The sequence below is a fragment of the Marmota flaviventris genome, chromosome 10 (genome assembly GCF_047511675.1).
Source record: "Marmota flaviventris isolate mMarFla1 chromosome 10, mMarFla1.hap1, whole genome shotgun sequence".
Taxonomy (NCBI): domain Eukaryota; kingdom Metazoa; phylum Chordata; class Mammalia; order Rodentia; family Sciuridae; genus Marmota; species Marmota flaviventris.
Window position 1 is genome coordinate 98,662,361 of NC_092507.1, and position 12,231 is coordinate 98,674,591.

At 36.6% G+C, this 12,231-nt stretch overlaps 1 protein-coding gene across 1 annotated transcript; it reads right to left on the reverse strand.

Annotated features, from left to right (window-relative positions):
• Positions 1 to 6,367: 6,367 nt before the first annotated feature.
• On the reverse strand, positions 6,368 to 10,890 carry LOC114081352 (tripartite motif-containing protein 43-like). The gene is made up of 6 exons (XM_071618765.1): positions 10,480 to 10,890; positions 9,732 to 9,827; positions 8,926 to 9,156; positions 8,322 to 8,344; positions 7,713 to 7,810; positions 6,368 to 6,861 (listed from the first exon to the last, which is right to left on the reverse strand). The coding sequence occupies exons 1-6, from the start codon at positions 10,888 to 10,890 to the stop codon at positions 6,368 to 6,370; spliced, it is 1,353 nt and encodes a 450-aa protein (XP_071474866.1).
• Positions 10,891 to 12,231: the final 1,341 nt, after the last annotated feature.

The window sequence follows — 12,231 nt, forward strand, 5'->3', positions numbered from 1 at the left end:
AAAGTGGTACAAGAGTCCATTTGTGTATAATTGGGTTAAACATTGTCTCCTAGAAAATATTTTTAATTTTCTCCATTTAGAATCATGTTGACCTTGGGTTTAGCATATATAGCTTTTATAATCTTGTGTTATATTTCTACTATCACTAGTTTTTCTCGAGTTTTCAACATGAAGGGTTACTGTGTTTTGTAAATGCTTTTTCTGTATCTATTGATATGGTCACATGATTCTTGTATTTAAATCTATTGATATAATGAATTATGTTTATTGATTTCTGTAGGTTGAACCAAACATACATCTCTGAGACGAGCCCCCACTGACACCCCTTCACAATCTGATGGATCTGATCTTCAGATTCCCCAAGCTCTTCCACACAGCAGTCCCAAGGTCTCAATGCCATTCCAGCTTGCAAACAGAGAGACTACCAGGGATGCACTCACACCAAGGAGTGACCATGCAAAAATGCAGCAAGATGGCAGCCACTAGCACACCCAGCACAAAACCTCACATACAAGCAAACCTGCAGGCACATCAACACTGACCCTCCAGATCCTGGCCAGTGTCACCAGAGGCATATCATGTAACCAAAACTGCAGGAACACTGACACTGGACCTTCAGGCACTAGCTGATGACTGGCAAGCAGCAGTCTCATAGAAAACCTTTTTTTTAAAAAAAAAAAAAAAAGCTAGAATCTTGAGTCATGGAACTACAAGGAATTCAGCCTCCCTCCAATCTGCCAACTTTATGGATACAATATACTGAGTCTTTCCTCCTCCTCCTCCTCCTCCTCCTCCTCCTCCTCCTCCTCCTCCTCCTCCTCTTCCTCCTCCTCCTCCTCCTCTTCCTCCTCCTCCTCCTCCTTCTTCTTCTTTTACTGGAACTTGAACACAGGAGTACTTAACCACTGAGGAACGTCACAAGCAAATTTTATTTTTTAGTTTGAGACAGGTTCTCATTAGTACCTCACTATGTTGCTGAAGCTGTCCTTGAACTTGCAATTCTCCTGTTTCAGGCTCTGGAGTCACTGGAATTGCAGGTGTGTACTATCATGTTTAACATTTGCTGAATCTTGATAGAGAAGGCCTATCTTAACAAAGCTCCTGCTAAGTGCACACATGCCTCAAGCCCAGAGACCTTAATAGAATCTCCAAATTGCCAAGACTCCTGGTTGGAAGAGGACATTTTCAGGTTGTTTGAATGCATGTAGAATAACCTCACACCAATGACAGCCATCACTTCACAGTAACAGAACCCAACTGGGCAATTGTAGCTCTTTAAGTTTTTCTGGGGAAATATACAAACTTACATTGTTAGAGATTCTCAAGAGTTGAAAAAACACTACTCTGAAAGAATTGGTCTTAGAATCCAAGAAACATGTTAATGCTAGGAAAAAAAGCCAGAAACTTGAACTTCTCAAAGCAACTCAGGAATAATTATTTCCCAGAACTGTGAACTAAGCAACTTGGACATGACCAAAATCCCAGGGAGGAGGGTTCAGAGCAAATGAAACTAAAGTAAATTCAAGATTTCCAGGAGAAACAGTACTTTGAGAGAAAACTTACCAACCAAGTGCAGACTATCCAATGTAGTTCAATACTCCAAGAAACCTAATTTCCCCCAAGAGGCACTGAACCAATCAGAACAAGATTTAGGAAATGTGGAAAAAATGAGATATCCAGAAACTATTATTTTTTTCAAGAAGATGAAATTGCAGGGATAGCCAAAGAGGCTACACATGAAATGACACCACAAGTTTTTTTATTTATTTCTTTATTTGTTTGTTTGTTTGATTTGCTGGTGCTGAAAATCAAACCCACTACCCCATTTGTGCCAGGCAAGTGCTCTACCAGTCAACCACATCCTTGATCTCAGGACACCAGAAGTTCTATCAGGATTTGTATTTGAGTAAGTATCTGCAACAGGTACCCCTGAGGGATTGATTCCGTAATAGAGCTGGCATCACATCTCACACCACCTGAAGAAACAGTGTGAGAGACAGGCTGTGGAATTGCAGAAAGTTTACAGAGTAAACCTTAGTCTGTGGATTGATATTGCTACCTTGGAATTAACTGATAGGCAAGCTGTTGTACACACAAGAAGCTGACCATGACAGGAGGCCAGAGTGCCAAGTTCGGATGAAAATACCTATAATCCTCATCAGTGAAAAGCCTAAAAGAGAGGGTTGAAGAGTGCTTGCACAGTGTGCAGGAAGTACGGAGATATTTTCCTATTCTGAAACAGACAAACAAAAAAAAACCCACGGACTTCTCATCCCCAATTTTAAAAGTTCCAATGGTATGTAGAGAAATGGAAATACATTTGTATTTTTGTTTTTACTGTTATGTGGTGTTTTGATGTCAGGAATTTTTATAAACTATAATGGGTTAAACATTGTCTCCTAGAGAGATCTGGGACCTGGGACCTGGTAGTTGTAAATGTGAACTTATTTGGAAATATGAGCTTTGCAATGTAATTTATTTAAAGACCTCAAGATAAGATCACCCAGGATTTATGGTGGTACCTACATTCAATGATTAGTGTCCTTCTAAGAGAAAGAATATTTGAGACATTGACAGAGGAGAGCCATTTGAAGAGAGGTAGAGACTGAGAAATGAGAAATGCTGCCATAATCCAATGAGAGCCAAGCTTGCCATTGGCCACCAGGAACCAGGAAAGAGGCATAGTACAGGAATTCTTCAAAGCTGCCAGCGAGAGGCAACCCAGTCAGCACCATGATTTTCAACTTTAGCTTTCAGAACTAAGGGAGTTGCCTAGTTTCTGAGGCTGGCTGTGGGGTGGAAGCTCAGAAACTGGGAAAATTGTTCTGGATGCTGGGTTGTGGAAGAAGATGAAAGACTCACGTGGGATAACAGATATACTTTATTTAGAGGTGGCAGGAGTCCCCAGGTTTAAATACCAGTTCCATTTACCCCAGCCAGTTCCATCAAGACCCTGAGTGACTTCATATGCCATTTTTTTTTTGAGGCAATGCAAAGAAAAACATTTTCAATAAATTATATAAGTGGGTGCATGTTCAGAAGCAAATGTTTATGACCTTGAGTGCATATGCAGAATCAGGATATTCCAGACCTTGGCTACATACTGAAAACATAACTCACTAGAAGTCTTGACCAGAGAGCCTAACTACTGCCACTCGGGGCCTGCCCAACATTGACCTCAAACTTGTGATTCTCTTGCCTCAGCCTCAAAGGTAGCTGGGATTACAGATATGCGCCACTACACCTGTCTGAAATGCATAGAATTCTAAAGACACAAACCAAAGTAATCAAGAAGCCAGCAGAATGGAAAGGACAAGAAAGGATTTCCCCACACAGCCTTTGGAGGGTGTTTGACCTTTTTAATCACTTGCATTCAGACTTCTGGCCTCCAGAGGTATGAAAATAAATTGTTTAAAGGCACCTACTCTGTGAATTTTTTATGGCAGGCCTAGATCACATTCCTAATATACATGGAGGGTCACACTGGGAGAGTCCAAATCCTAATTGTCTTCATTTTATTTTATGTGCCTCCAATTACTACACTCAGCACCCAAAGTGGAGATATCAAGGCTAAGAGACTTCTGAGACTCAAAGTAATAAGAAAAATAGTAACTGACACTGATAATTGAAGTGCATGATCATATATCATGTGCATTATACAGGCTAGTAGGAAAAATGAAAAAAAAGAGAAATATAACTAAAAGGATAAAATTTTTGGATCTAGTATAACTGAAACTAGATTACTCCTTGAACAAATAAGATAAACCAGCAGTACAAATATCCAAGATTTTGCCTTGATTGTTACTCTGTGGAACGTTTCCCCTGTGAAACTAACACTCAAAGCACAGTTGATGATTATGGGGTCCTACATTTGCACCTATTTTGATCCCCATAATTTTATTTGGATTCTTTAAGAAAATAGTTTTTGATCTCTGAAATACAGAATAATATATAAGCTTGTTCTTAAATTCATTTTTCTAAACTTTAATCAAGAGATTGTAGCCATACTTTTCACAAATGGTTTATTTAGAATCATAGAATCTGGTCTTTTATATTCAAATATTCATTGTGTATGTAAAATGTAAATATTATTCATCTTTTGAGAAACCACAAAATGACACTACTTAAAAAAATTCACCATGTACAGCAGTTGGGCCTCTTAATATTTTTAATAACACATTTATTTTTAGAGCAATTTTTCATCCACAGGAAATTGAGTAGAAAATTGAATTCCCATATGTTCTCTTCCATCCTACACACCCATCCCTGGCCACTATCCAAGTTCTGCCCTGGAGAAGTATGTTTGTTACCATGAATGAAAAAACTCTTATCATTCAAGCCATTGCCATTTTTCCATTTACATATGGCTACAGTTGGATTCATCCATTTCTGAGCAGTGATAGCACTCATTACTTCATATCAACTATTCAGACCCATAACACTGTATGGCCTATTAGTCCCTAAAGATAATTCAATATGAAATTTTAGATACATTAAATTGTTTCTCTTTCCTTAAAGAGCATTGACCAAGTTTTATATTTGTCAGGCCACCATGGGCACAATCATTCCTCTAAGGATTTCACTTTAAGGAGCAAGGTGTGAAAGTGTGTTTTCATCAATGTCTGTCATCAAATTGTCACAAAGTACCATCAAGTTCAAGCATAAAATGTTTCATTTAAACTGACAACCACAACTGCTATTGCAACTGAGAAATAGGACAAACAGCAGAACTCAGAAGGAATGTTGTCCAAGCTCTACATATTCAGAGGCTCAGTACTGCACAGGGATTCACACTTCAGCCACTGACCAAATTTCATGGATGAAGCATCAGTGTAAGTGAACATTTTTCAAAAACTTAATTACACCATATGTTCCTCTAAAACTTGCCTTGTTCACAACATAAGCATGTCATGGAGCATGGACATATAGATATTTGTCCTAAAACTTTTCAAATTTAACTTGAAAATATTTTATATTTAAAGAGATGTTAAAAATGTGATGGAATGACTTACTTTGTATTTCCATGCCCAGTTTGTTTCTCCCCTAAAATGATCATACATTTCCATGGCACAATTTGCAAAAATAGGAAGCCTACTTTGGGAGGTTATCACAAACTGAAGTGAGACATTTTGAGATCTCACCAGCTTCTATATGAACATCCTATGTTCTATTCCACGATCCAACCTAGAATGGATCATTGAATTCACTCTCACATCTCCTTTGGTTTGAGTTGAAAGAGCTTCTTTTCTTACTTTTCATGACCTTCACAATTTTAAGGAATACTACATAGGTCTTTTGTAAAATGATCTTCAGTTTTGGTTTCCAGCTATTTTTCTCATACACAGACTAGAGATATATTTTTAGAAAGAAAGAACACAAAAAACTTCTTTCCTCATTATATGATATTAAAATATGTGATATCCACATAGTCTGTGTATTAAAATAAGTTCATTGGTTTTAACAAATGTATCATTCTGACTAGGGATTTTGGAAACCAGTGAAGCTACACACTTGTATTTAGAAAGAGGGGGCAGTTAATACATGTAATTTTTTTTTAATTTCCTCTCAGTTTTGCTGTTAACATAAAACTCCTTTAAAATAGTTTAGGAAATATAAGGGAAAGAGGAAGGTCCAAGTTTACTGGCTTCAGTGAAAAATGAGTCCTTGTACTGAGTGTGAGAAAGAACTTCATTTGTTTTTATTTCCCAAAGAAAAATACATTATATTTTCTTAGATCAATACAAAGATGAAAACAACAAAATAATGTTTATTGCAGAGAATGATATAAAAATCCATCCTAAAAATGTCATTCAGCTTAAATCATAAAATTATGCAACCTTAAATATGACAAATTCACAAAACATGTAAGCAGTCACAGCATGTAGTGCATCTGGAACACATAGTTTGCCAATCATTTTATGTTCCACAAAAGATGACCATCATTAAAAGAAAAAAAAATTGAGTCAACACAATTTGGTAATTTACACTGTCTTTATATTTAAAAAGACAGTTATATTCAACAAAATGCCATTTTTATTTTTTCATTGGGTATTAAACCCAGGGGTATTCTACCAAAGAACTACATTCCCAGGATTTTTTTTTTCTTCTTCTTCTTTTTATTATTATTTTTAATTATTTTGAGACAGGGTCTTGCCAAGTTGCCCAGGCTGGCCTCAAACTTGAAGTCCTTCTACATTAGACTCCCAAATTAACCAAATTATTTGTGAATTAATAGGCATGTGCCACCATGTCTGGATCAAGTACAAATTACTTAAAAAGCACTAAAGTACAGTATTGTAAACTTCAACTAGGAAGAGCTTCCTGAAATGTAAATTCCCCAGGCATAGAGTTCCTGACTTATCCCTGTTCACTTGTGGCCAGTGTGAACAAAAGGCCTGACTGGGAAATTCAAAGAGCCTGAAGGGTACCGCCATATAAGAGAACTCTTGGCAACGTTCACAAAACTCACACTTTCACTCTCAAAATCAAGGAACACACCAACTCGGCCCTGAGGCTTCTCTATATAGTGAGAAAGCATTGGGGAGGTTGTCAAGAGACTATGGTCATCATCTTCCTTGACAAAAAGGAGAAGAAACACATCTTCGGATTCAATCACTGTGCCATTCCTTCTTATCCAGGAATCCTTACAGACTCCTACAGCCCAGTTCAAAGGGTCCTTCATATCTAATTCCCAGTACAGTTTCCCAGAGTTGAAACTCTCTGTTCCCCATGCAGCAAAATATTTAATTCCATCAGAATTCAAAGATAAGTCTGGAAGGACGTGCCCAAATCTCAAACTTCTCACATCATCAAATAGCTTGAGGTTATCACTGGACACTGTATTTTCAAAGGATATTTCCACTGTAGAATGAAGAGAATATTCAAATCAAAACCAACTTTTAAATTGCTGTTAGATGAGAAGGTCTACCTGAGACTTAATGTGGGAGGGGAGGGGGTGGCAGAAGAAGAGGGGTAATTGTGGCTGAAGTGCATTGCACTCACAGGTTTCTAGAATACTGCAGAATAAAAAATAGTCCAATCACAATGAAAACACTGATAAATATATGGACACTGTAATAAAAGTGTGGGCATGTTTACTTCCAGCTTGTTACTTTTCATTTCATCTGAGAAATTGGAGGTCTGCATCCCCATTCAATACAAAGCAATAATTCCTTGCTATGGTTCATAGTTAGTTCTACCATGGAAATCTAAAAACTGCTTCATCATATACCAACTTGTCTTTTCTTGATGCTTGTGAAATATTGCTCTGTGCATTCAGTTATTTTATGTTTGTTCATACATGCTATTATATTAAATTTAATGCATTTAGTATATTATATTTATATATATTTTTAATAAAATACATATCACACATTCAATTTCTAAGACATTTTAAGGGTAATGTTTAAATAACCTTCATCACTCAGTGCACTTAATTTAAAATGGGAACATACTGAACTAATTTATAATTGTCTTATTGATTGAAATGGTTTTGTATGTATAGCCCAAATCACATTTATTATTTTACCAGTGATCGGTTATTTTTTTCCTTATTTAATCATGGTGATAAGATTACTAAATATAATTATAAATACCAATTGGCAGACCATTCCCTTTGGGTAAATTAAAGGTTAATAAATGGAAAGGTTTCCCATAGAAAATCATTATTGAAAGTCATTACACTATGCTCCCATCACTGGGCTGACACTCACCTTGGAAACACTTGAGCCTGTCTATCAGTCCAGTGATGGTCTGGGCAGGAAGTGCTGGCTTTATAGGCTGAGGCAAGTGCAGCTGCACTGATTCACTCCTGAAAGTAGGAAGAGGACATGAATCTTCTGGTGACAAAAATGACATCACAGTTTTTAAGGAACTAAACAACAATTCTGCTGAAAATGTTTCTTGAAACCTTTTTCTCATGAATGTACCTCTGTGAACATGAGAGGGGACTGTTTCTAGGAATCTTTCCTACTTAATTTGCCAGTTAACAACCCATTTCTCAGAGGTACCCATGTCTCTCATTAGCTAACTAGGAAAAACTGTCCCATGCACCTCAATGTTTCTGATTTACAATGTCAAATCATACATGGTTGCATTTATGAACATCAACATTCAGCCCAGGATGACATATATCCCTCGACCAACAGGGGAAATTCAGGCTGACTTCTCATAAAGGGGAAGAGGAAATCATATTCAAACAAACACATGAACACACAGTTGATTACTCTCTACATAAACTATGCCTTCACTTTGTTAGAAACAACTTAAACACTTTCATAGCTCTCAATGGTATCCAAGTTTACACTAAAGTCAAAATTTACCTGGGCAATAGGTCTCCCAAGTCCTGCAAAGAAAACAAAAAAGGGCTTATTTTTTTTTAAGAAACTGAATAGTATTTTGTTTTTGGAAAGATCATGTAGCATCAAATATCATCACATCAATGCTTCTTATGAATTCATTTTCATCTCTCAGGACAGTTCCAGTAAAGCATATTTAAAGATTCTGAATTTGTGATTAAATAAGAATCCAGAGGGTCTAAAAAGTGTGAGAATGAAGGATATCAGTATACAGTGTTTACTGTCCCCAATTCCAGAACTTTTAAACAGAAGAAAGAGAATACATCTGCATATTGTCAAATGGCAGGCAAAAAAATGAAATGTTCATGAATAAATTGTTATTTTTCTGGATCTTAGAGAAGCAAGATACAACAGAAAAATTAAAAAAAAATTCTAGGAGAGCTACTCACAAAGTTTCATAAATCTTGCTTATTTATAGTCAGGATAGAAGGTAAACTTTAAGTAGATTATATCCAAAGAGGAAAGAACCCCATAATTGATGCAGGAAATATAAAAACTACCAAATAATGTGGTCAAAATGAGAACACCAAATCATATAAAATACTTTCATGCACAACTCAGTTCTTACCTGGAGCAGCTCCACATATGGTTTATGGGACATTTTCACCAGCTCCTCATATATTTCTCTTAAGTCTTTCTTCTTTTGAACCATATTGGCTTCACTTTTTTTGAGTTCCTCTAAAATTCTTTTGCTTTCCTTTCTAAGAATGTCTAGATGTCGATTTTCTTCCTCATGAAGAACTGGATGTAGTTTCCTGTACTCAGCCCTGATCAGCTCTTCCCTGAGATACACATAGTACTGTAGAGATAGATTGTCTAGATCACAATTCCAGTATGATTTTATCCTCCTCCACTTAAACCTCTCTCTTTGACCATTGGCTTTTTACCAGTATGTTACATATGCCATAATTTTATATGCATCCACATTTCAGAAATTAGAAATTCACTCTTCTTTTATCTTCATTCTTTCCCTAGTTTTTATAACAATGGCAAGGAACCAAACCCATCCTTCCTTCCAACCACTTTTATCTGCTTCATGAATGCCTGAAATATCTTAAGAAAAGGTTTTGATTGACAATTTATCCTTGAAATATAAATTTCTACATGCAAGTGATTAGAATTTATAGCTGTCACATAAATCACTATATGCAATATTCTGATCTCTGGTTAGAAAATTAATTTTTATCTCAAACCTCCCTATGACACTGCCTGGTCATTTGTTTGATCAACAAAGTCAAATTTTACTTTTAGGATTCCAAGCCACATGAAAGGATGTACCTAATATCCTTACACCATGATGCTATAGTGAATAATGGATGGATTTCTAGTACGTCTGTTTCAAGCTGAGTCTCAAGGAAATAGACTCATACTTACAATCCATGGACTGATTATTTTGTTCTCTTCATTTATATTTCTTTGATTTACTTGGATCTTTTCCCATAATGATCTTATTTGCTTTAGGAGCTTCTCCTGTAAAAGAAATATAAACTCAAACAATAGAGAAGCAAACACATTTGGTTTCAATCTCACAATGATAGAGAATAAAACAAAAAGAGATAAGTACTTTAGTGAGAAAAAAAATCATATTGCTTTCCTTTTGCTATTGATGATTGTGAATTTTAGGAGATTTCAGACTGCAAAAGTGCATAATGTAGCCATGTGCCTAGGGATAGTGATAAAGATGAATAGTTTTTAGATAGTGTGGCAATTGGCTTCAGATTTTGTTTTCCGATGCTCTACCCTGCTAATTCCCCAAAGCCTTTTATCTTATTTATTCCCTGGTGTTAGTAAATATTCATGCTATATAGAAATGTATTGCACTTGTCATTTTGGTAGCCAGTAACTCTTTTCAAAATGAGCAGTTTCTAATGCCTTAACCATGAAAATTAAAATTAAAGTGACCAACTCCTTTATCACTACCTCTGTGGAATCAAGCTCCACCAAGTCAGGCATGCTTACATATTTTATTTATTGCTTACATCTTTGGTTCTTAGCTTCTTCCTTGATGCTTATAAAATTACCTAGCATACAGAAAAGAGTAGGGCAATCATCATCATCATCCAGATCCTCAGCTCTTTTGTAATCTCTTAGCCTTCACAGTGCTCTCACTGGTGTCACTTACCTGGTATTCCTCAGCAGCCCTTTCCACTGAAGGGTGGTTGTGAGTCCTGTGCTCCTGAGGGTTGCAGCAGAGCCAACAGAGCAGGTTCTTGTTCTCCTCACAGAAAATCTTCTTTGTCTGCTGGTGGGTCACACATATATTTTTCTCAGAGTTCAGGAATTGCCTGAGATGAGCCAGCCTTGCGATAGATGTAAGATTCTTCAGAAGAATATTATTTTTGACATCTCCCTGCTGTGATGGCTCCCTGCACACAGGGCAACAGGCAAGAATTTGGGCTTGTCCCCAGGGAACGAAGAAACAGGGCCAACAAAAGCTGTGCCCACAGCCTATGGTGACTGGGTATATAAGGTACTTCAGGCAGACAGAGCAAGTGAGTTCTTTCTGGAACACTTGTGGTATTTCTGAATCCATTATTCTGAGGGAAGAAAACCATAAGGGTTTAATCATCTACCCTTAAAGAGATAAATACCTGAACCAATTTTTACTCATATTCTCATTGAATAGAACACTACTGTCTAGGGAATAATAAACTTGCTTTTGTACATGACAAAACAGAACAAACTGAGTAAATAAAGAATGCAAATAAATCAAATATTTAAGTGAGTAGCTCTCTATACAAGTCTAAAATATTATCAAGCACCTTTCATACTGTGAAAATATGTGATTATCTTAATCTGCTCCAGAAAACAAAGACTTCTTTACAGTTTTTATTTAGCTAAAAATCTGGGTTTTCATTTCTACTATAGTTGAACTTCTAAGAATGGAAGAGATAAAATATTCCTAAAAATATTTTTGGATCTACAGGTAAAAAATTATACATTATCTGAGAAATAGTTTCAGAGTGCTTATAAACTATGTAGGAGCACTGGGTATGGTAGCACACACCTGAGACAGAAGCAGTGCAAGTTCCTCACCAGCCTCAGCAAAAGCAAGGCTCTAAGCAACTCAGTAAGACCCTGTCTCTAAATAGAATCCAAAATAGAAATGGGGATGTGGCTCAGTGGTCCAGTGCCTCTGAATTCAGTCTCCAGTACAATAAATAAATAAATAAATAAATAAATAAATAAAAAGAAAAGAAAAAAAGTTTAAACTATGAAATTACATTTGATTTTGTTTGGGAAAGTAGTAGCTACAGCTCATGTGGCAATTGTATACGTACCTTAAGAATTACTCTGTGGTTTCAGCAGTTCTTGCTGCAGAATTGAAACTATGAATTAAGCTTCAGGATCAGGCACTCAAGGTGTGAAGGGGATCGATTTTGAAGTCATTCAGCCAGGTGAGCTTCAAACTCTACTCAGGAGAAGAATGAGCTGGTCTCCTGGAGTGCACTTTTATTGAGTCCCTGAAGACCACACCCACTTCTTCCTTGATTGCATTTAGGGTGTTTCCAATCAGTGTTAGGTAATTAGTGTAGGTAATTAGATTAGCATGGGCGATTAGATTAGTGTGAGTGGTTTGGATGTGTGGGTAATTAGTTTTCAGGTAGAAAATTTTGATGTAATCCCTTCTCTAATCTTCATAAACAAACATTTAGAGTCTTGCCCTGGGTTACGGACTTAAAAAAAAATTGATGGTTTTTGGGGAGGGAAAAGCGGCAAAAGGGGATTATTCAAAGTACTGAAAACCTTCTCCAGGGATCCACCACAGTGGCACCCCCCAGGCCAGGGACACACTCTTGCCCACAGTTACTGACTTAAAAAAATTGAATCCCCAAATTCAGATTATATCTAAAGATTTTCAGTTTTGTTCTTT

What these genes read in the sequence shown, in the direction of transcription:
- LOC114081352 (XM_071618765.1), bottom strand. Translation starts at nt 10,890, where the DNA reads ATGGATTCAGAAATACCACAAGTGTTCCAGAAAGAACTCACTTGCTCT. An exon ending in TTGGGAGACCTATTGCCCAG is followed by an intron (nt 7,811 to 8,321) that starts GTAAATTTTGAC and finishes TCCTACTTTCAG; the next exon opens with GAGTGAATCAGTGCAGCTGC. An exon ending in CAGGCTCAAGTGTTTCCAAG is followed by an intron (nt 6,862 to 7,712) that starts GTGAGTGTCAGC and finishes TTCATTCTACAG; the next exon opens with TGGAAATATCCTTTGAAAAT.